General features: G+C 46.7%; 1 protein-coding gene across 1 annotated transcript in view; it reads right to left on the bottom strand.

Moving 5' to 3' along the window:
• The window catches only part of ST6GALNAC2 (ST6 N-acetylgalactosaminide alpha-2,6-sialyltransferase 2), a 62,009-nt gene extending 39,296 nt beyond the window's left edge, over window positions 1-22,713 (bottom strand). The window contains exons 1-2 of the mRNA XM_066587814.1: window positions 22,443-22,713; window positions 2,841-2,930 (exon numbers count right to left, since the gene is read on the bottom strand). Of these exons, the coding sequence (XP_066443911.1) occupies window positions 2,841-2,930; window positions 22,443-22,540 (188 nt within the window). The 5' untranslated portion in view covers window positions 22,541-22,713. The remainder of the gene's footprint in view (window positions 1-2,840; window positions 2,931-22,442) is intronic.
• Window positions 22,714-23,357: the final 644 nt, after the last annotated feature.

Below are 23,357 nucleotides of genomic sequence, written 5' to 3'. Positions count from 1 at the left end.
TTGGCTGCCAGCGGGGAGCGGCGGGGGAGAGCGGAGAGGAACGGAGGGGAGATCTCTCTCTCCCTCTTTCACCCCCTACCTCCTGCTCATGGCCGCAACTCACCTCTCCCCCGCGCCGGCAGCCGAACCTTTTCTTCCGAGCGGGGAGATGCTCACTAAGGACAATGCTCGATTGAGCAATTGTCCTTAGCGAGTATGCTCGCTCATCTCTAATAGTTTGGAACCCAAGAAAAAGCCCAGAATCACATAAAACCTCTTTAGGGCTCAGTCACACGGGCGTTTATTGCCGCGATTTGCGCATGCGCATGCGTCCGGCGATTTTTTAAAACCATTGCTTTGCAATGGTATCGGACACATGAGCGCTTTTTATGCGCTCGTCCGATAAATTAGAGAACAGAAATCGCAGATCGCACCTATCTGCGATCTGCGATTCCTGTTCTCTTCTCTATATGCGCTCAATGGGGCCGGCGGCAGCAGCGCCGACCCCAATGAGAACATATAGAAGACAAATCATTCTTCTCTGCCACAGCTGGAACAGCTGTGGCAGAGAAGAACGATGTTTGCCCATTGAATTCAATGGAGCGGCAATACAGCCGCTCCATTGAAAGCAATGGGCTGCCGGCGTGCGCGGGGTTAATTGTCGGGAAGGGGTTAAATATATAACCCCTTTCCTGTAATGCATCCTGAAAAGTGAAAAAATAAAAAAAAAGGATGTACTCACCTGCTCCCGGCAGCCTGAGATCCCCGCGGCGGTCCTGCAGTGGGTGTGAAGGGGGTGTGACTCAGGCTTGCCCCTGATTGGCTCAGCCTGAGCCAATCAGAGGCTGATCTCAGTCACACCCATTCATGAATTCATGAATGGGTGTGACTGAGACTTGCTTCTGATTGGCTCAGCGCTGAGCCAATCAGGGGCAAGCCTGAGTCACACCCCCTTCACACCCACTGCAGGCCGGCCGCCGGGATCTCCAGCTGCCGGGAGCAGGTAAGTACATACATTTTTTTTATTTTTTCACTTTTCAGGATGCATTGCAGGAAAGGAGTTATATATTTAACCCCTTCCCGACAATTCATCCCACACTCGCCCGCAGCGCTTGCATTCAATGGAGCCGCTGTATTGCCGTCTCCATTGAATGCAATGCGCTGGACAGCTCCGGCCCGTTTCTAATGAAACGCGGCTAGGAGCAGATTTTCGGGCGATTTTTGGGCCGATTTTTCGGCGCCGGTCACGCGATTTGCGCATGCGCATCCGTCATGCGATGCGCAAATCGCGTGAAAAAACGCCCGTGTGACTAAGGCCTTAGTCTGCAATGCACTTACTGCAGTATAAACACGGCTCCAAATTCTGTAGGGTAGGTTGAAAGATTCTGGCACACCGCTGCTCCCACGGCTTACAGGACCTATCCCTGACTTGAGTGACAGTCATGTGACCAGCTGCGCATGGCGCTGGGTGGCTGGTCAAATGACTGACACTCACTGAAGGTCCTTTAACCTGCACCGTCATGTCACGCTATCCACTAGTGGTAAAGGTTAGTCTTTACTGCTAGCACCTAGCATGACATAACTGTGCCGTGGGCTGTGACATGGCTATGATGTCAAAAGGCTAGTCCGGCCGTATGTTGGGCAGGCCTGATGTAAGGCCAACCTTAGGGCTCTTTCACACAGGCGTATATTGGCGCCGTTTTCAATGCATCAGGTCACATGGCCATATTCCCGCGGCGTAAAAGCGCCCGGCTTGCCATTGTAGCGCCGAGCGCTTTTATATCGGGACAAAAAGATAGTCCTGGAACTATCTTCCCAGACCGAATTCATCGGCCTCTGCATTGACTCCTATGAAAGCCAATGACAGTGTCCAGAGAAAGGAAGGAGTTTAGCAGCATGACTGCTAAACTCCTTCCCCTTCTCTCCACCTGTCCGGCTGTTTGCAATGGAAGGAGACGGGGGGCTGGTGCTAAGCGCCACCCCGTCCGGCCTCCTCTCATTGCCGGCTGTGGACAAGGAGCTTAACTCCGCCCCCTCCCATTGCAATCAGCCGGAGGGGAGGAGAGAGAAGGGGAGCAGGCAAGGGGGAAGGAAGGGGCAACGGCATGGCAGCCTCAGCGTATATGCACCCATGCCATCTGAGCGGGCGCACAAACTTTACGATTTGTGTGCCTGTTCATGTGTTTTTACGCATCAGATCGTAGCGTATATTGGCCGGCCGTGAAAACGGCGGCCGATATACAATCGTGTGAAAGAGCCTTAGCTGTCAGGAGGACAGTCAGTTCAGGTAAACGTGGCTAAGGTCTATGGGCATCTTATGATGGGAGTCGGAATGTGTGGTATTCCGATGATGCCTGTAATCAGAACATCCCACCTCTGTTATCCGATAAGAGAGATGTTTGTTTTCATCTATTTCGTAAATTGCGTTCCTATCTCGGATCACTAATAGCTCCAGCATTTCATAAGAGCAGTGAAATCACTTGGTCAGGTTAATCGGAGGATAAGTATTCTTAGCATTTCTGGAAGAATCAAGCAGTCAATGCATCCGAGCAGTGGGGAACTATATGCATTTAAACTGTTAGTAATAGGCTTTTCTCACAGGCGGAGAAGCAAATGAAAATCTTTAAACATTTCAAAGCAACATTTCCACTTAGATCTCAAAGGGTAAATCACCGGAATACGACTCAACTAAAACAGGGGCTCCAATTTATGTTTTCATTTTATTTGCTTTTTGATATGCAAATGAGCCTGTCTGATCAAAGAAAACCTGCTTTATTTAATCTGAGCATATAATTGCAGCATTTTAGCATTGAGTAGATAATCTGTACAACAGACCTGGTGAGAAGGATAAAGTCACATACCCAGCATGTTCCCAGACAGGTTTCTCTATAGAAGCTTGGGAAGTTCTGCTTTTCTGGTGCAGCAGCAAATTCTGCGCCGGGGTCGTCTGTCTGCAAAACAAAAACTGTGATTGTTAATAATATAGAAAAAAACCCAAAACTTTCAATAGATGGTGCAGAATTACCGAACATGTACAGGGGTGGACAAAAATATGGAAACACCTACGAAATGCGTGGCGTTTTAATTATTAGCACTGAGTTGCCCCTTTGAGCATGGCTTGGCTGAGAGCTTTCCCGCCAAATTTGTGTTTACTTCACCTCTTGCATTGCTCTGGGTGTTTTGTGGAGCCAGCTAGTGACAGCAGCTGAATGGCTCAAACCCCTGACCAATAGAGCCTTGTTGCTCGGGCGGATGTTCACTTCTGCCCAGTACCATCTGTGTCATATTACCTCCACTTAAATTACATGGGATTATAAATCATATTTCAATAAGACATATAACGACAGATTTTAAGGCATGCATTTAGTACGGTGTTTCCATATTTTTGACCTTCCCTGTATGAAAGGATCACTGTATTGACAAAGTTTATCTCTAAGCCCAATGCAAAATCTGAAACTGGGCCCCTCGTCTATAATGCTACTTTTATAGTACTGGTCTCCTCAAATAGCAAGAGCAACCTTATGGACTCCATAAGGTACCAGGACCAGGGTGCAGCCGCAGCCATTATAATTACACTCCTGGGGCAATCCCGAAAAACTGAGTTGGGTTTGTGACCAATGAGATCGTGACCAATTTTTGTCCCAGCCATAAGTACTGCCAAACTTCAGTAGGCCTAATTTGTGATTAGGGTTTTCTATATGTTCTGCGTTTCTGCTCTATAGCAATACAATTATCCATTATTTGCCAAGCATTGCTGAACCCTTGATAAACTTCTTATCTTAGGAATATATACAAAGCCTTTATATGCTAGTCATCATTAGACTTTATGACTCCATGAAACATACAAACCCAAGGTCCCACCCATATATTACACAAAGACCATACTGCTTGGTGGTGAATGTTGACCGGGTTATCAGTGTGATTGTGACTGCTGAAGTCTAAGAGGGTCAATATTAGCTGTGGCTGGATGACAGCACAACTAATTAAACATGACCTCCCGTCTTCAGGTAGTGATCACTACATCAGGACTGGGAATTGTATGCTGTTGAAATAGTCAAATTAGTAGCAGGATGTTAGATGCCATTTATCATGGGTAGGGCAATGAATTTCAGGAATTAGGAATGACGTGAGAACATACCGTACCACAGATTTCTACAAGATATCAGCACATGCAAATCTTGAACACAAACTTTAAGGTCTTTCTGGGTTTCTCCATAGTAGTAATTGTTGGGTGGGGTTGGAGGTAAGGAAGGTGGTGGGGGGGGGGGTCACAACTCACAGACCTTCACTGAGGAAAACTTTTTTATTCAGCTCTTATTCAATATTCTCTATGTCAAACTCTTGGGAAATTGGGTAAAAATGACTATAAACCCTCACCTGCACCCACCCAATACAACCTAGGGAGCTGGAAGAAATGATATAAGGACAGTTATTTCTCTGTAACGCAGCTTTTTGGCCAGCCGATTCTCTTTGGACCAGCGAATGACATCACCGCCAAGTCGTTCACTCTCGTGCAGCCTTTTTAGACAAGTAGATGCATTGTTGGCTCATTCTAACGAGAATCATTCAGTCATTCACTTCCACTGTATAAGCAAATGTGAAAGACTGAATGAGCGCTGTTTAAACTGAACGAGCCAACAATGATTTTGATCCCTGCAGAAAATTAAGGACGAGCAAAACATGAACAATTCTCATTCGTTGTTCAGTCGTTGGCTTGAGTTAAGACCAAACGATTATCATTCACTTTTGCTCGTTCGAATGATAATTATTCCATGTAGAAGCACCTTAAGACCGCATAGTAGAGGCAGGGGCCAACCTGGCTCTGCCAGACAGTGAGGGGGCTCAGGAGCACAAGTAATGGAGACCCTCCGCACTCGTTTTACTGACGGGAAAGGAAGTGAGTTGGGGCCACATGCTTAGGAAAGCAATTCTCTCTTTTTCTGGCACTTTTTTGGTGGAATGATACAATATATACACTCACTAGGCTCACTTTTGGTCCTTTAAGATGAGCCGATTCTTGTTTGAATGAGCGAGTGATGTCACCGCTAACTTGGTCGCACTCGTTCAGCCTGTTTAGACAGGCAGATGCATCGTTGGCTCATTCAAACGACAATCATTCAGTTCCTGTAGAAGTAAATGAGAAGGGCTGAATGAGCGCTGTTTAAACCAAACGACGAGTGAACGATCCAACAATGATTTTTTATGCCTGCATATGAACGATGAATGAAAAGTGAATGATTCTCGTTCGTCGTTGGCTTGTCCTTAGACCGAACAATTATCATTCACTTTCATATGAATGATAATCGTTATGTCTAAAACCACCTCTAGGTCTACTCTCAATTTAGGCAGTCCTCTCAGTTTACTGACACTTTGTATCTCTATGACATTCTCTTTCGTCCCCTAAGGGATTCACTTCTGCCAGGGTCCTACATGGCTCTCCTCCAACTATTCTAGCACTCTCCAGGAATATCTCCACAATACGTCAAGAGATGAGGCTCATTTCTTTGCACTATACATTCACCCACTAACTACGTAGGTGTCCAATCGGCTGCTCACCCTTTTCCAGGGAAGCAAGTCCTACATATCGGTGAGCATCTCTTTCAGACTCTCCCACATGTCATCACTGGCCGTACTCTGTCCGATTCTTCATCAATAGAGATGAGCGAGCACCAAAATGCTCGGGTGTTCGTTACTCGGGACGAAATTTTCGCGAGGCTCGAGGGTTCGTTTCGAGTAACGAACCCCATTGAAGTCAATGGACGACCTGAGCATTTTTGTATATCGCCGATGCTCGCTAAGGTTTCCATTTGTGAAAATCTGGGCAATTCAAGAAAGTGATGGGAACGACACAGCAATGGATAGGGCAGGCGAGGGGCTACATGTTGGGCTGCATCTCAAGTTCCCAGGTCCCACTATTAAGCCACAATAGCGGCAAGAGTGGCCCCCCCCCCCAACAACTTTAACATCTGAAAAGCCCTCATTAGCAATGCATACCTTAGCTAAGCACCACACTACCTCCAACAAAGCACAATCACTGCCTGCATGACACTCCGCTGCCACTTCTCCTGGGTTACATGCTGCCCAACCCCCCACCCCCCCCCCCCCCGCACGACCCAGTGTCCACAGCGCACACCAAAGTGTCCCTGCGCAGCCTTCAGCTGCCCTCATGCCACACCACCCTCATGTCTATTTATAAGTGCGTCTGCCATGAGGAGGAACCGCAGGCACACACTGCAGAGGGTTGGCACGGCTAGGCAGCGACCCTCTTTAAAAGGGGCGGGGCGATAGCCCACAATGCTGTACAAAGGCAATGAGAAATATAATCCTGTGCCACCGCCATCAGGAGCTGCACACGTGGGCATAGCAATGGGGAACCTATGTGCCACACACTATTCATTCTGTCAAGGTGTCTGCATGCCCCAGTCAGACCGGGGTTTTTTATAAATAGTCACAGGCAGGTACAACTCCGCAATGAGAATTCCGTGTGCACCCACAGCATGGGTGGCTCCCTGGAACCCACCGGCTGTACATAAATGTATCCCATTGCAGTGCCCTGGACAGCAGAGCTAACGTCAGATTAAATGCAGGTGGGCTTCGGCCCACACTGCATGCCCCAACCTGACCGGGGTTTTTAATTCATAGTCACAGGCAGGTACAACTCCCTATTGTGAAGTCCCTGTGGACCGACAGCATGGGTGGGTGCCAGGAAGCCACCGGCGGTACATAAATATATCCCATTGCATTGCCCATCACAGCTGAGGTAATGTCATGTTTAATGCAGGTGGGCTTCGGCCCACACTGCATGCCCCAGTCAGACTGGGGTTCTTTAGAAGTGGACACATGCAGTTACAACTCCGTGTGGACCGACAGCATGGGTGGCTCCCTGGAACGCACCGACGGTACATAAATATATCCCATTGCAGTGCCCAGCACAGCTGAGGTAATGTCATGTTAAATGCAGGTGGGCTTCGGCCCACACTGCATGCCCCAGTCAGACTGGGGTTCTTTAGAAGTGGACACATGCAGTTACAACTCCGTGTGGACCGACAGCATGGGTGGGTGCCAGGAAGCCACCGGCGGTACATAAATATATCCCATTGCAGTGCCCAGCACAGCTGATGTAACGTCAGCTTTAATGCAGGTGGGCAAAAAATTAATTGGATTACACTGTAGGCGAGGGCCCCAAAAAATTGGTGTACCAACAGTACTAATGTACGTCAGAAAAATTGCCCATGCCCAACCAAGAGGGCAGGTGAAACCCATTAATCGCTTTGGTAAATGTGGCTTAATTTGTAACTAGGCCTGGAGGCAGCCCAGTTAAAATAAAAATTGGTTCAGGTGCAAGTTTCAACGCTTTAATGAGCATTGAAACATATAAAAATTGTTTACAAAAATTATATGACTGAGCCTTGTGGGCCTAAGAAAAATTGCCCGTTCGGCGTGATTACGTCAGGTTTCAGGAGGAGGAGCAGGAGGAGGAGGATGAATATTATACACAGATTGATGAAGCTAAAAGATCCACGTTTTTGATGGTGATAGAGAACAATGCTTCCATCTGCGGGTGCAGCCTACGTATTGTTTAGGTATCGCTGCTGTCCGCTGGTGGAGAAGAGAAGTCTGGGGAAATCCAGGCTTTGTTCATCTTGATGAGTGTAAGCCTGTCGGCACTGTCGGTTGACAGGCGGGTACGCTTATCTGTGATGATTCCCCCAGCCGCACTAAACACCCTCTCTGACAAGACGCTAGCCGCAGGACAAGCAAGCACCTCCAGGGCATACAGCACGAGTTCAGGCCACGTGTCCAGCTTCAACACCCAGTAGTTGTAGGGGGCAGAGGCGTCACAGAGGACGGTCGTGCGATCGGCTACGTACTCCCTCACCATCCTTTTACAGTGCTCCCGCCGACTCAGCCTTGACTGGGGAGCGGTGACACAGTCTTGCTGGGGAGCCAGAAAGCTGTCAAAGGCCTTAGAGAGTGTTCCCCTGCCTGTGCTGTACATGCTGCCTGATCTCCGCGCCTCCCCTGCTACCTGGCCCTCGGAACTGCGCCTTCGGCCACTAGCGCTGTCGGATGGGAATTTTACCATCAGTTTGTCCGCCAGGGTCCTGTGGTATAGCATCACTCTCGAACCCCTTTCCTCTTCGGGTATGAGAGTGGAAAGGTTCTCCTTATACCGTGGGTCGAGCAGTGTGTACACCCAGTAATCCGTAGTGGCCAGAATACATGTAACGCGAGGGTCACGAGAAAGGCATCCTAACATGAAGTCAGCCATGTGTGCCAGGGTACCTGTACACAACACATGGCTGTCCTCACTAGGAAGATCACTTTCAGGATCCTCCTCCTCCTCCTCCTCCTCAGGCCATACACGCTGAAAGGATGACAGGCAAGCAGCATGGGTACCCTCAGCAGTGGGCCAAGCTGTCTCTTCCCCCTCCTCCTCCTCCTCATGCTCCTCCTCCTCCTCCTCAACGCGCTGAGATATAGACAGGAGGGTGCTCTGACTATCCAGCGACATACTGTCTTCCCCCGCCTCCGTTTCCGAGTGCAAAGCGTCTGCCTTTATGCTTAAGGGCGCCCACCCACTGGCGTTTCTGATTTTCGTGCGTGAAAAACGCCGCGTTTTTCGCGGCGTCTTTCGCGGCGTTTTCGCGGCTTTTCCATTAATTTCCATTGACTTTCATGGGTGCATTAGGAGAAAAATAAGGACACATATGCAACTGACAGTTCCTATGTTAAAAAACGCAACGCAACGCAAAACGCCAGTGGACAGGAGTACATTCAATTCTAATTGCTCTGCAGGAAAAACGCAAAACGCAAAGAAAAAAAAATCGCCAGTGGGTGGGCGCCCTTACAGGGAACTTCTCAAGAGGCATAGCAGAGGAATGGTGACGCTAATGATTGCAGCATCGCCGCTCACCATCTGGGTAGACTCCTCAAAGTTTCCAAGGACCTGGCAGATGTCTGCCAACCAGGCCCACTCTTCTGTAAAGAATTGAGGAGGCTGACTCCCACTGCGCCGCCCATGTTGGAGTTGGTATTCCATTATAGCTCTACGCTGCTCATAGAGCCTGGCCAACATGTGGAGCGTAGAGTTCCACCGTGTAGGCACGTCGCACAGCAGTCGGTGCACTGGCAGATGAAACCGATGTTGCAGGGTGCGCAGGGTGGCAGCGTCCGTGTGGGACTTGCGGAAATGTGCGCAGAGTCGGCGCACCTTTCCGAGCAGCTCTGACAAGCGTGGGTAGCTTTTAGAAAGCGCTGAACCACCAAATTAAAGACGTGGGCCAGGCATGGCACGTGCGTGAGGCCGCCGAGCTGCAGATCCGCCACCAGGTTACGGCCGTTGTCACACACGACCTTGCCCGGTTGGAGGCTCAGCGGCGCAAGCCAGCGGTCGGTCTGTTCTGTCAGACCCTGCAGCAGTTCGTGGGCCGTGTGCCTCTTCTCTCCTAAATTGAGTAGTTTCAGCACGGCCTGCTGACGCTTGCCCACCGCTGTGCTGCCGTGCCACGCGACACCGACTGCTGCCGACGTGCTGCTGCTGACACATCTTGATTGCGAGACAGAGGTTGCGTAGGAGGAGGAGGAGGAGGAGGGTGGTTTAGTGGAGGAAGCATACACCGCCGCAGATACCACCACCGAGCTGGGGCCCGCAATTCTGGGAGTGGGGAGGACGTGAGCGGTTCCAGGCTCTGACTCTGTACCAGCCTCCACTAAATTCACCCAATGTGCCGTCAGGGAGATATAGTGGCCCTGCCCGCCTGTGCTTGTCCACGTGTCCGTTGTTAAGTGGACCTTGGCAGTAACCGCGTTGGTGAGGGCGCGTACAATGTTGCGGGAGACGTGGTCGTGCAGGGCTGAGACGGCAGATCGGGAAAAGTAGTGGCGACTGGGAACTGAGTAGCGCAGGGCCGCCGCCGCCATCATACCTTTGAAAGCCTCCGTTTCCACAACCCTATATGGCAGCATCTCCAGGCTGATAAATTTGGCTATGCGCACGTTTAACGCTTGAGCGTTCGGGTGCGTGGCGGCGTACTTGCGCTTGCGCTCAAACACTTGCGCTAGCGACGGCTGGACGGTGCGCTGATAGACATTGGTGGATGGGGCCGAGGACAGCGGAGGTGAGGGTGTGGGTGCAGGCCAGGAGACGGTAGTGCCTGTGTCCTGAGAGGGGGGTTGGATCTCAGTGGCAGGTTGGGGCACAGGGGGAGAGGCAGCGGTGCAAACCGGAGGCAGTGAACGGCCTTCGTCCCACCTTGTGGGGTGCTTGGCCATCATATGTCTGCGCATGCTGGTGGTGGTGAGGCTGGTGGTGGTGGCTCCCCGGCTGATCTTGGCGCGAAAAAGGTTGCACACCACTGTTCGTCGGTCGTCTGCACTCTCAGTGAAAAACTGCCAGACCTTTGAGCACCTCGGCCTCTGCAGGGTGGCATGGCGCGAGGGGGCGCTTTGGGAAACAGTTGGTGGATTATTCTGTCTGGCCCTGCCTCTCCCCTTGGCCACCGCACTGCCTCTTGCAACCTGCCCTGCTGCTGCCCTTGCTTCCCCCTCTGAAGACCTGTCCTCAGTAGGCGTAGCAAACCAGGTGGGGTCAGTCACCTCATCGTCCTGCTGCTCTTCCTCCGAATTCTCTGTGCGCTCCTCCCTCGGACTTACTCCAATTACTACTACCTGAGTGATAGACAACTGTGTCTCATCGTCATCGTCCTCCTCACCTACTGAAAGCTCTTGAGACAGTTGCCGGAAGTCCCCAGCCTCATCCCCCGGATCCCGGGAACTTTCCAAAGGTTGGGCATCGGTCACGACAAACTCCTCCAGTGGGAGAGGATTCGAAACCATTGCTGCCCATTCTGGGCAGGGGCCCGAGAACAGTTCCTGGGAGTCTGCCTGCTCCTCAGAATGTGTCATTTTCATGGAGTGAGGAGGCTGGGAGGAAGGAGGAGCAGCAGCCAGAGGATTCAGAGTTGCAGCAGTGGACGGCGCAGAATTCTGGGTGGTCGATAGATTGTTGGATGCACTTTCTGCCATCCACGACAGGACCTGCTCACACTGCTCATTTTCTAATAAAGGTCTACCGCGTGGACCCATTAATTGTGAGATGAATGTGGGGACGCCAGAAACGTGCCTCTCTCCTAATCCCGCAGCAGTCGGCTGCGATACACCTGGATCAGGAGCTCGGCCTGTGCCCACACCCTGACTTGGGCCTCCGCGTCCTCGCCCGCGTCCACGTCCTCTAGGCCTACCCCTACCCCTCAGCATGCTGTATTACCAGTAGTGCAGAAACAGAACGCTGTAATTAAATATGCCGCTTATTGGCCTGTGGTTGGAGGCTGATTTCGCTTACGGAATGCACAGCAGAGGCAGGAAAGAATTTTGCGCAAGCCTGCTGTAACACTTAGCTGGCTGCGTATGAATTAGGACAACTACCCCCAGCAGAGACGCAGTACAGTCAGGACGGTCACAGGCAGCCCAAATAGATTTTTTTTCCCAAATTTTTTTGGAAAAGCCCACTGCCTATATAGACTGGATATGTCTTTCACTGTCCCTGCCTCACCACCACTACTGGCCCTGGACTATGTAAAATTACTGCAGACTGTTTCACTCTGGACAGGATGACAGCGGTGATGTAAGAGGCAACGCAGAGCCAGGAAAGAATTTTGCGCAAGCCTGCTGTAACACTTAGCTGGCTGCGTATGAATTAGGACAACTACCCCCAGCAGAGACGCAGTACAGTCAGGACGGTCACAGGCAGCCCAAATAGATTTTTTTTCCCAAATTTTTTTGGAAAAGCCCACTGCCTATATAGACTGGATATGTCTTTCACTGTCCCTGCCTCACCACCACTACTGGCCCTGGACTATGTAAAATTACTGCAGGACGCAATGCTCTGGACGCAATGCTCTGCACGGCCGATATACAAAAAAAAAAAAAAGTGCAACACTGCAAAAAGCAGCCTCAACAGTACTGCACATAGTCAGATGTGGCCCTAAGAAGGACCGTTGGGGTTCTTGAAGCCTAAAATAACTCCCAACACTCTCCCTATAGCAGCTCCGGCATCAGCAGCACTTTCCCTGATCTCTGTCAGAATGTATCTGTGGTGAGCCGCGGGAGGGGCCGATTTATATACTCGGGTGACACCTAATCTCGCCAGCCACTCACTGCAGGGGGGTGGTATAGGGCTTGAATGTCGCAGGGGGAAGTTGTAATGCCTTCCCTGTCTTTCTATTGGCCAGAAAAGCACGCTAACGTCTCAGAGATGAAAGTGAAAGTAACTCGAACATCGCGTGGTACTCGTTACGAGTAACGAGCATCCCGAACACCCTAATACTCGAACGAGTATCAAGCTCGGACGAGTACGTTCGCTCATCTCTATTCATCAAGCTATAATCATATGCTTAATCATCATTATAAAAGGAATAATTCAATAAGTGGTAATAACATTATAAAATATAATTAAACTAGTATTGGGAACGCCCGTACATCCCCTAACAAATGTATGATAAAAACAAAAAGTGGTTCAACATGCCCATGTGCGCCATTACAACTCTTTACATTTTAAGACTTTATGTAATTTAATTCATTCAGTTTTAATTGCTTCGTAACATTAATTTAGCCTGCTTTCACATCTGTGTTAGGGCTCAGTTCAGGGTTTCTGTCTCTCTGTTTCGTATTTGGGGGACAGAGACTGGAATAAAACGAGAAAAAAAAACTGATTACTTTTTCCGACCGATTTCAATGGGGTTTAAAAAAAAAAAGAAAGGGTATCACTGGATAGTGTTCCAGTACTCAGAGGAATATCGTTCGATAATTAATCGACAAACGGAGTAAGCAACACCAGAATACAGTGCTACACTCTATGATATACTTGGTATTCTCTGTCTCTTCTTTTATATATATATATATATATATATATATTTTTTATTTTTTTTTTCTTTCTTCTCTCTCTTCCTTTCTCTTCCCCTCTCTCCCCCCTCTAAGTATGTCCCACTGGTTTATTCCCGTATGTGGCACGTTCGTTTAAAAGGTTCTAGATTGTATAGATAGAAAGAATAGAAAGAAAAGAAACGCAGACGACAAACAGAAGGACAACGAGTCCTGAATACCACAATAAGATAAAAATGTGATTGTTCTCAGCAAGAGAAACGACGTAATCTTGTAGATATGATACCTTTTAATGGCTAACAAAAATACATGATGTTATAATAGCGAGCTTTCGTACCAACGCAGGGTACTTCTTCCGGCTTAAATGGATTGGATCTGAAGAGGCATGCATATTTATACACACTTATAACATACATACTTATGACAAGGCACAGATATGGATGTGATTGGTTCGCACTTAAAAGGAGTTCTGCAAAACAGAAAACAAACTTTTTTTGTCTAGGCACTGATAGCGGAGTGAAAGTTTTATGGTCCCTAAATTACTGTTGGAGGGGGGGAAAAGGTCAACAGGCTCGAATTGTTATAAGAGATACACAAACATTTTTAGCTAAATACTGATAAGGGAGTGAAAGGTTATGGTCCCTGAATTACTGCTGATGGGGGTCTTATCTGTGCAATCAAGTCTCACACTTCCCATTCACGCATAAATCCTGGGGAATAATTTAACCCAGTATTCAGCGTGTCAAAGGTTGTTATCAATTTATATTCCCAAATTCTTCTGTGGTTTTGTGACTTGAAACCACCCTTCAATATCAAAACTCTCATATCTCCTATGTCATGTCCGTGGTTAGAGAAGTGCTCGGCCACAGGTAATTCTCTTCTTCTGTGTTCAATTGTATGGCGATGAGATCTCATCCTGGCTTTGAGTTTCTGTCCTGTTTCTCCAACATAAAGACCCCCAACAGTACATTTACTGCACGTGATCAGGTAAACAACATTGGACGAGGAACATGTAAATGTCCCCGGGATCTTATAGTCCTGCTGTGTGTTGGGGATCCGTATCCTGTCCGCAGTCAGTACATGTGAGCAGGTCTTACAGCTCCTTACATTACAGGGATAAGTTCCTTTTTGTGTGTCAGAGGGTAATGCACTCCTGATTATAAAGTTCCTCAAGTTAGGGGGTTGCCTGTAACACAGAAGCGGAGGGTCCGGGAATATGGTTTTCAGACGGTCATCCTTGTGCAGGGTATGGTGGAGTTTTCTTGCGGTTTTCCTTAGTACCTCTAGTTGCGGATTGTAGGTCACTACTAGAGGCACACGATTGTTTCTTTCCTTCTCCTTGTATTGGAGTAGTTGACTTCTGGGTATCCTGGTGGCTCTGGTGATTTGGTCATCAATTGAGGTGGGATGGTAGCCCTGATTTATAAATGTTCTTTTAAGATGGTACAAATGTTCCTCTCTGTCTGTTGGATTGGAGCAGATCCGGTTGTATCTGATGGCCTGGCTGTAGACAATGGACTTTTTGATGTGTTTCGGATGGAAACTGTCCCATCTGAGGTATGTGGGCCGATCAATCGGTTTTCGGTACAGGGATGTCTGTATTGAGTTATTTGAAATCTTTATGGTGGTGTCCAAAAAGTTGATTTCTGTATGCGAGTAGTTTAATGTCAGGTTTATGGTGGGGTGGAATGCATTGAATCTATCAGTGCCTAGACAAAAAAAGTTTGTTTTCTGTTTTGCAGAACTCCTTTTAAGTGCGAACCAATCACATCCATATCTGTGCCTTGTCATAAGTATGTATGTTATAAGTGTGTATAAATATGCATGCCTCTTCAGATCCAATCCATTTAAGCCGGAAGAAGTACCCTGCGTTGGTACGAAAGCTCGCTATTATAACATCATGTATTTTTGTTAGCCATTAAAAGGTATCATATCTACAAGATTACGTCGTTTCTCTTGCTGAGAACAATCACATTTTGCTCTACTGGCTAACACGGTACCAGATCTTTGTTTACAATAAGATAAGTCACACCTCGACTAGCAACAAAGAAAATGTAACTAATTCTTTAATATTGCAATGTTTAAGATGTTGGTATGTCGGTGCTTAACGAAATTTCTAAGTTGACTGTAACTAATTGATAATCTGCTATAAATAAAGAATTTAAAAAAAAAGAAAGGCTTCCGTTTGCTTCCATTCTGTCAGATTTCCGTTTTTTGGATGGAAAAAACACGTTGCAGACTGCACTATTCTCCCGTCCCCAAAAAATGGAAACCTAACGGAAGCAAACTGAAGTCTTTCCATTTCCTTTTCATTTTCTTTGAAACCCCATTGAAATCAATGGTGAAAAAAGCAGAGTCGGAAACCCTGAACTGAGCTCTAACGCAGGTGTGAATGCAACCTTAGGGTGGTTTTACATGGGACGATCTGTCCTTCCAGTGATGATCGTTCCTGTGCTTAATCGCTACATGGAGGCAGAGCTGGCCGGGGATTGTTATTTAAACTTCAAGAGCTTTCAGAGATTTTATTGCTGAGCTGGGGAAGAGGTGCTAAGAACCGGGGAGGGAGCAAGCAGGACAATCCTCCATGGCCCGGGGAGGGAGCAAGCAGGACAATCCTCTATGGCCCGGGGAGGGAGCAAGCAGGACAATCCTCCATGGCCCGGGGAGGGAGCAAGCAGGACAATCCTCTATGGCCCGGGGAGGGAGCAAGCAGGACAATCCTCCATGGCCCAGGGAGGGAGCAAGCAGGACAATCCTCTATGGCCCGGGGAGGGAGCAAGCAGGACAATCCTCTATGGCCCAGGGAGGGAGCAAGCAGGACAATCCTCCATGGCCCGGGGAGGGAGCAAGCAGGACAATCCTCTATGGCCCGGGGAGGGAGCAAGCAGGACAATCCTCTATGGCCCAGGGAGGGAGCAAGCAGGACAATCCTCCATGGCCCGGGGAGGGAGCAAGCAGGACAATCCTCTATGGCCCGGGGAGGGAGCAAGCAAGACAATCCAACATGGCTGAGGGCATTTAGATAAATGTCTAGGGGCAACAAATATTATACTTTAAGGTGTGATTTCATTTTTTTTATAGAGTGTTTTGATTTCTTTATTTTTTATTATCTCTTAATTGTTTCCTTTTTACATTGAAGAAAATATTAAAATATCTCAATGGAATTACCTTCTATGAGCCTCTTAGAAATAAATTCTGAAAATGCCATTGAAAAGATAGTGGTGAACACTTTGGATACTTGATAGGCGACAGAGATTCTGGGCTACAGATAGGGACAGGAGATTAGCGCATATGATTAGGAATTGAAATTTAAGGCTTCATTCCCATGAGGGCATATACGCCGTGTTTTCATGCCCGAGCGCATATACGGTACCCATCTGAAGCATTAGTTTCCACGGGCGAATATACGGCACGTAAATACGCCAGCAGCATGAAAATAGAACATTTACGTGGCCGGCGCATATACGCTCAGCCAAAAAAAAGTTCTGAAACTATCTTTTGACCAATATATGTCGGCGGGTCCTATAGACTCCTATAGGAACAGGGAAAGAGAAGGGAAGGGGAGGCATTTTTGCAGCATCCAACACTGCGAAAAGCTTACAGGTGCCTCAATATAGGCATTGGAAGGCATCCCGGGGATTTTTCTGGCCGAGTGAGGGTTTTCGGGGGTGCGGCATATTTTTTTAGCTAAAAACGATGCTCGCGGTCGTATGAATGGATGATAAAACGCTGGCCGTGATCCGGGAAAAATGCCCATTCAGGCGCTTTTATAGAGCAGGCGTGAAAACGTAAAAACACCGTCTCCGTGTATGAACTTGTGGGAAAGAGCCCTAAGGCTGTTGAGCGATCATTTTGCATGTCTATTAGTACCAATTAGTAGCCTGTGAGCCTCCGAAAGCTGTATTCAGGGAACAGACCACCCGCTGTTCGTTCAATATATTCCCATTGTTCTGCCGTGGGGCTGGCAGCTAAGACAATGTTATCAGCGCTCCCCGGGCAGAACACAGCATCCTTCTTATCAGCTGTTCTGCCTAATGATGGATTTCATGCTGAACTGAGATCCATTGTTTGGCAGAAAAGTGAAAGATGGGCCCATTTATACCCAATGATTATCGCTCAAAAGATGTCTAAATGGGCCTTAACTCTGTGTGATGCGTTTCTGTGACCATTTATCTGAAGTCATTAAAAAAACTATTGTTCCCTTATCTTACCACAACAATAGTGATTGTAAGGCAATTAAAAGAATAAAAAAACTGTGGCACAGAAAGTTATAAAAGTTATCTAAAAAACCCACAACTAAAAAACCTTGTTGAAGGGGTTATCAGGGCTATTTTTATTGATGACCTATCCTCAGTGTAGGTGATTGATAGCTGATCAACTAGGGTCCACTGCTCGGGTCCCTAACCAAACAACTGTTTTGGTGTCGGGTATCACCGGCAATACACATAATGTACGGAGTGGAATTAGATCACTCCAATCCCTTTGTGGTGGCCTGCACTGGTAATTGCTGCTTGTGTGCGGTGCTTGTAAAATCAGTGATAGCTGCCCCTTAATTACCAGCACCATCCACTACACAAGAGTAGGAGCAATCTGCTTCCACTCCTGTGTGTTCTGCTAGTGACAGTGGGTACTGGACCAGCTTACCGGTCAGGGTTCCTATTAGTGGACCTCAGCCGATCAACTACTGATAATCTACCCTGGCTGAAAGCCCTTTAATCCTTTCTAATCCACTGTCTGACGTCTTCCTACATTCTGATTGAAGCTTGTACAGCTCTAATGTCAGAAGACGTCCGACAGGGTATTCTTACCATCTATTGCCAGCCACTCTGCTGTCAGAGCCTCTCTGGTGCACACACACTGGCTTTAGCCAACAGATGGCACTGTTGTATAACAGCAAAAGGAGAAAATCTTTTAGGAAAACCCTGAACCCAAAATTGGATTGGAAAGGATCAATAGTAGCAACAAATATTTATGTAGGAAATCTCATAAATTGTCAGAGCCTGAGGTATTTTGCATGAACATAGTAGCAATGCATAGAAAGCATGTAAAGCATTCTTATCCATCAGCTAGTCCGGCTACTTAGTGTAGTTCTCTTCATTAGTGGTACTACTCCACATGGTAAAAAAAAATCAGTTCAAATAGTGCTTAAAATGTATAATGTTGTTTATTAAAAGCGTATTATGAATCAGGCTATGTACACATTGAAGGCTCCGGTCAACTATACTATTCTGTCCTGTAAAAAGTGACAGAAACTAAAGGCCCATTTACATGCAAAGATAATCTTTTGAACGATTGAAAGATTGAAAGTTTTAGCAATCATTTTGCATAAAGTGTTAATTGACACTAATGTCAATTAACACTTTATCATCTTCATTTGCGTGTAAAAGGACCTGGATAGGGCTTAAAGGGGCTCTCTAGTTGTAAACTACCGATGGCCTATTCTCAGGATTGGCCATCAATTGTAGATCGGCAGGGGTCTGTTGCAATGGAGCCCATCCAATCAGCAGTTTGCTGGGTCGGCGCACCCGTACACTGAATTGATTTCTGCAGTGGCCACGCTTAGTATTACAGGCAAAGTTCCCATTTACTTCCATAGGAACTTGGCCTGCAATACCAAGCCTGGCCACTGCAATAAGAACAGAGCTGTCTGCATCCTGCAGAAATTAGCTTAGTGCACAAGCATACCAGCTGGCAAACAGCTGATTCGTGGGGGTTCTAAGTGATGGCCCCCCACTGATCTACTATTGAGGGCACCATTTAATAGCTCTTTGGGGGCGCTGACAGTAGAGATCTGGTTACTGATTTTAGTACTTTAGTATTTCAGAACTTCAGTACTTCAGTATTTTAGAACTTCAGAACATCTTCAGTGCTACACCCATATGGAAAGCAGGAGTAGATGTAATTCATTCCACAAGTAAGAACATGTAAACCTAACTTTAAGGATCTTTTTACTCTTTTCATAGTAAACTGAGCATGACAATGGAATGTAAAGAGGCCAGTGTTGACTAGAAACCAGTGAATGAAGCCGGAATGACAGAGCAGAGCTGTATACAAGAAGCTGCCTGTACCTGAAGTTCACTGTAGCTATGTAACAGCAGCCATAGGGACCAGGGGCGTAGCTAAAGGCTTATGTACCCTGGTGCAAAAGTTTATCTTGGGGTCCCCCAACTTCTCTTAACCCCTAAACGCAGAGGCATAACTTGAAGCTCCCGGGCCCCAATGCAAAACCTGTAACAGGGCCCCAACTATAATGCTTTATTCATAGTCCTGGGCTTCCTATATGGAGAAGAGAGGCCTTATGGGCCCCCTAAGGCTCCTGGGCCCGGGTGCAACCGCATCCCCTGCATCCCCTATAGTTACGCCATTACTATTTTTTTCTGTCAAATTCATGCAATTCTGATCATATCATATTAAACCAGAGGAAGGCAAAGTAGATGCCCAAACTTGTCTATGGGTGCCCTCTTACTGCTCCATACAACAGAGGTTAATACAGCATTATGCATGAGACCTAAAGGCCCTTTTACACGCAACAAATTATCACTCAAAATTTGTTCAAACGAGCGAAAGTGAGCAATAATCATTACGTGTAAATGCACGGCCGTCATTCACTATTCGTTCAGTTGTCACATCTCTGAGATTTAGCCAGCAGAAAAATAGGTAGTTCATTATTCATTCCATTTGCGCTTGAAAGACTTGAAGGGAGGGGCGATTGTTTACCTTGACAAATACAATGAGTGCTTGTTTACTCATGCCAGCAGAAGTCAATGAGTTTTCTTCACACTAAGGCCTCCTTCACAGGAGCGATGTGTGTTCACACAGGTCACATGCCGTAAAAAAAATCGCGGCAACACTGCATTGCCATGATCTAATTCTGAAAGGAATTAGCGTTTTCTAGTCCATTCACACGACCGCATCGCATAAAAAAGACGCTGCAGCGGCGGTCGGCAGAATGGCTCTATTTAGCCTAAATAGCTAAATAGCGTCAGCTGTCTTCTTTAACTAGTGGCGGGCGCAGGTAAACTCCCGCCCCCTCCATTTTTTTCAGCTCCCATAGGAATCTGCGATTTTTGTCAAAAGATAGGCAATGGCCGATTTTTTTGACGCTGCGGGGAAAAATCGCTGCTGAAAATCACTGGTGATTTGGCGATTTTTCAGTTCCAATTTTTTTCACGACTAAGAATAGCTCATGTGAATGAATGCATTGGAATCCAATGCTTTACATGGTCGCAATTTTCTGGCAAGGTTTTCCCGCTACTCGTCTGAATAAAGCCTAATTAAAATCCTGACTGACAGAGTTTCCCTTGCATAAACACACGCCCACCTAAGCAAACAACATATACTGAGTTTGCTTTAGTTAATGAGGGAAATAGAGGGGATTTCAAGCGATAACTGTGCGTTATGCAAAAAGAGTTGTTAATTCGTTAGGTCAACAAAGCGATATTCAGTCATTTGCTCAAGCGATATTCATTGCGTGTAAAGGGGCTTTAAGTCTATGTATGTTAGGGTTAATGATTCTGACTCTAGTCATACCAGACTTATAGTCAATTTTTGTATTACCTTTCCATTTGCACACATTTGTGTCAAAATTGCCAGGTTAAAACTTGTACACAACTAGTATGCAGCATGAATGTAACTTTTTTATTGATACATTTCCCACCAGACAATGAAACTTTCATGAAAGATGAAGTAGATGCAGCCGAACCTATTCCACTAGACTGCAAACATTGTGCTACAGTAGAAATGGGAGCTCTTGTAATTAGCACAAAAATGCCTTTGTTGAGAGTGGTCTTCAGGTGTGAGAAAAAGGTGTGTTGACCATGAGTTGCAGGCAGTATGGGGGGCTGCTGGTGGGACGGGCAATTAGTAAGCGCTAAGTAGATCTAATTTCCTACTAGCATTTAATATTTATGCTCTATAAACCCATACTATACATTTTTAATAATCTGCAAGAAAAAAACATAACGTACTCCATTGCATGCCATGCTAACGAGGTTCTCTCTTCTAGAAAGAAGGCCCTTCTCAAGGATTGCAGTATCTACAAGATGGACCTGTGACAATGACGTTTCTTCAAGTTTGAACTCATTATCGTCCAAATAAATGTTACAAATTTTGAGAGCCTTTCAGCCAATTATATCTCAAGTCTTTTGGAACCTTGTAGTGTCCGAAATATGTACTATCTATCTATTACAACAAGGATGAAGAAAACTTCAGGAGACAACCACAATGCATGGTGTCAAAGAAATCCCATCTTGTGCGTTGCTGTGGCTGTGTATGCACAGCTGTACCTACCTGCAGAACATCTATACAGCTCAGATAAACTGCTGCCTTATCACCCATAGTGCAGACAGACAGAACAGCAGCACAGCCATCAGATATACAGTAGATAAGGCAGAGTAGGAAGTGAATAGTAAAACAAACATGGCATAGGTGACCAGAGCCACCAGCACCCACAGCGAAGACATCATCATGTCTTCTCCAACATATCACTAACAGAAGTAAAGATGTAGCAGAGTTTCATAATACTTATTGAATAACACATCACAATTTATGCATCATTTTCTTAGTTAAAGGGGTTAACCCACTAAAACATTTATTACCAATCCACTTTATAAGATCACTTTCAGACAAGTGTATTTTAACTCTTTACTGGGTCCAGTTTTGCAGACTCTTAATATGGAGCTAATGTAAATCTATTCACATGCACATATTTTTCATGCTCGTTTTTTTAAAAAACCCAACATGACCTATTTTTTTTTCCATTTTTGCCCCCGTTTTGGTATTCTTTTCTATTGGGCAAATACAGATTAGTAGGAAATAAAACCAATTGCAGTTTATACTAATGACGTAGAATTGTAATGTCATCTATAACATGTCCGTAATACGGATGAGTAGTGTATCATTACTGGGACCCCACCAGTCACTTGAATAGAGGTCCTGAGCCCCCATTTGTGGAGAAGTTGGAAGCTGTGGTCATGCATGTACCCTCCTGCTCAGTTCAATCTCTATAGGACTGGTACTGTGTTTGCCTATCTCCATCAGTCTCATGGACTTAGAATGGAGTGATCAGTGGGTTTTAGGTAATATGTTGTTTGAGGGATAACCCCTTTAAGGTAATAAAGTAGGATCGTTCGAATTTGAATGATAATCATTCAATACAAACACGATTGAACGATGAACGATTATTCATTTAATGCAAGCATGAAAATCATCATTGCCTTGTTCGCCAATCATTATCTGTAACGCCCGAGCAAACTGGGACATTATTCGCTCAGGCGAACCCTTTTGCGCTCCGTCTAAAAGCAGCCTACATACAAGGCATCAGGCATAATGACTGCTAAACAATTTCAGCCCCGCTACATCAAACTCAACACTGCAGTTCCATGGAAGCAATATTAACTTTTTATAGCTCTACGGTTTGCGAATCACACTCGGACTTCAGATATGTTTTACTCGCAGCAGTTCTGTTGCAGAGCATGATATCATAGATGAATTATGCCAAATGACAAACTCAGTTCTGCATTATCTCTACCAATATTAATACACACCACCCACTATAAGGATGCTCCCCTTTCCCTCCTTACCTCGAAGCCACCAAGGAAGTGTAGTAGTGCCCATAGAAGACTGCAGAAACTGCCAGCCCCACCATCAGGCTCAGGAGTTTAACCCAACGAAGACGCATTTAGGAAGCGAAGAAAGAATGAGCCTTTGGGGACAAGAAGAGGTGTGGAGCCCCTGGGGGAGCGCTGCCTTGTCACAAGGTTACAGACAAGAAAAGTAAGATCCTGGATCAAGTCTGCAATCCACCCTCTTGTAAATGAAGTCACCCACAAGTGCAGACAACTCATGCAGAAGAGCTGGATGTGCTCCCAGCTGGGTGTAGATCCACACTGATCCCTCCCACTCACTTCAGCTGCTGCCCACTGTCACTTTGTATCACACACGGCATGCCATGGGTTAATACATTGTGGCTTCCAGCATCTCCAGGTCTGTCCGGCCCCAGGATGAATATTCCCTCCGCGCTGCTTCTTACAGGGATGGGTTGGAATAGACAGGCTTAAACAATGAAGAATTAGCAATATTCGCATGCAGGTGACTTGTTGTGTAAATTTCTCGGACCATCCCATTTTTCTGAGTGCAGCTTACCGAAATCTGCGTACAAGCGAAGAAACAGCGGCATCCATGTGGAGGGAACAGATCTTCAGTTGCAGAAGTTCCTGCAAGAAATCTTAATTTAGGGCAGCTTAACATGGGCATATGTGCTTTTGCGTGCAACACATTTGCACCGTGAACAAAGCAATTTTGCGTGCATGTGTTTGTGCATTTTACTGTCCTCTTTTGCGCACGCAGGGAGTGTTCACATGGCCGCTGGACACCCTCCCGCCCAGCTATTTAGCCTAATGAGCTCCGGATTGTGCTCTTTTTCACGTCGTTTTGCACTGTATTTCACACATCCTCTTGCGTACTGCGTAAACATTTGCGCAACCGCCTATAGACTT

This window comes from Eleutherodactylus coqui, chromosome 13, assembly GCF_035609145.1.
Source record: "Eleutherodactylus coqui strain aEleCoq1 chromosome 13, aEleCoq1.hap1, whole genome shotgun sequence".
Classification (NCBI taxonomy): Eukaryota; Metazoa; Chordata; class Amphibia; order Anura; family Eleutherodactylidae; genus Eleutherodactylus; species Eleutherodactylus coqui.
Note: the sequence above shows the minus strand (reverse complement) of the source record. Positions and strands in the feature narration are given on the sequence as shown.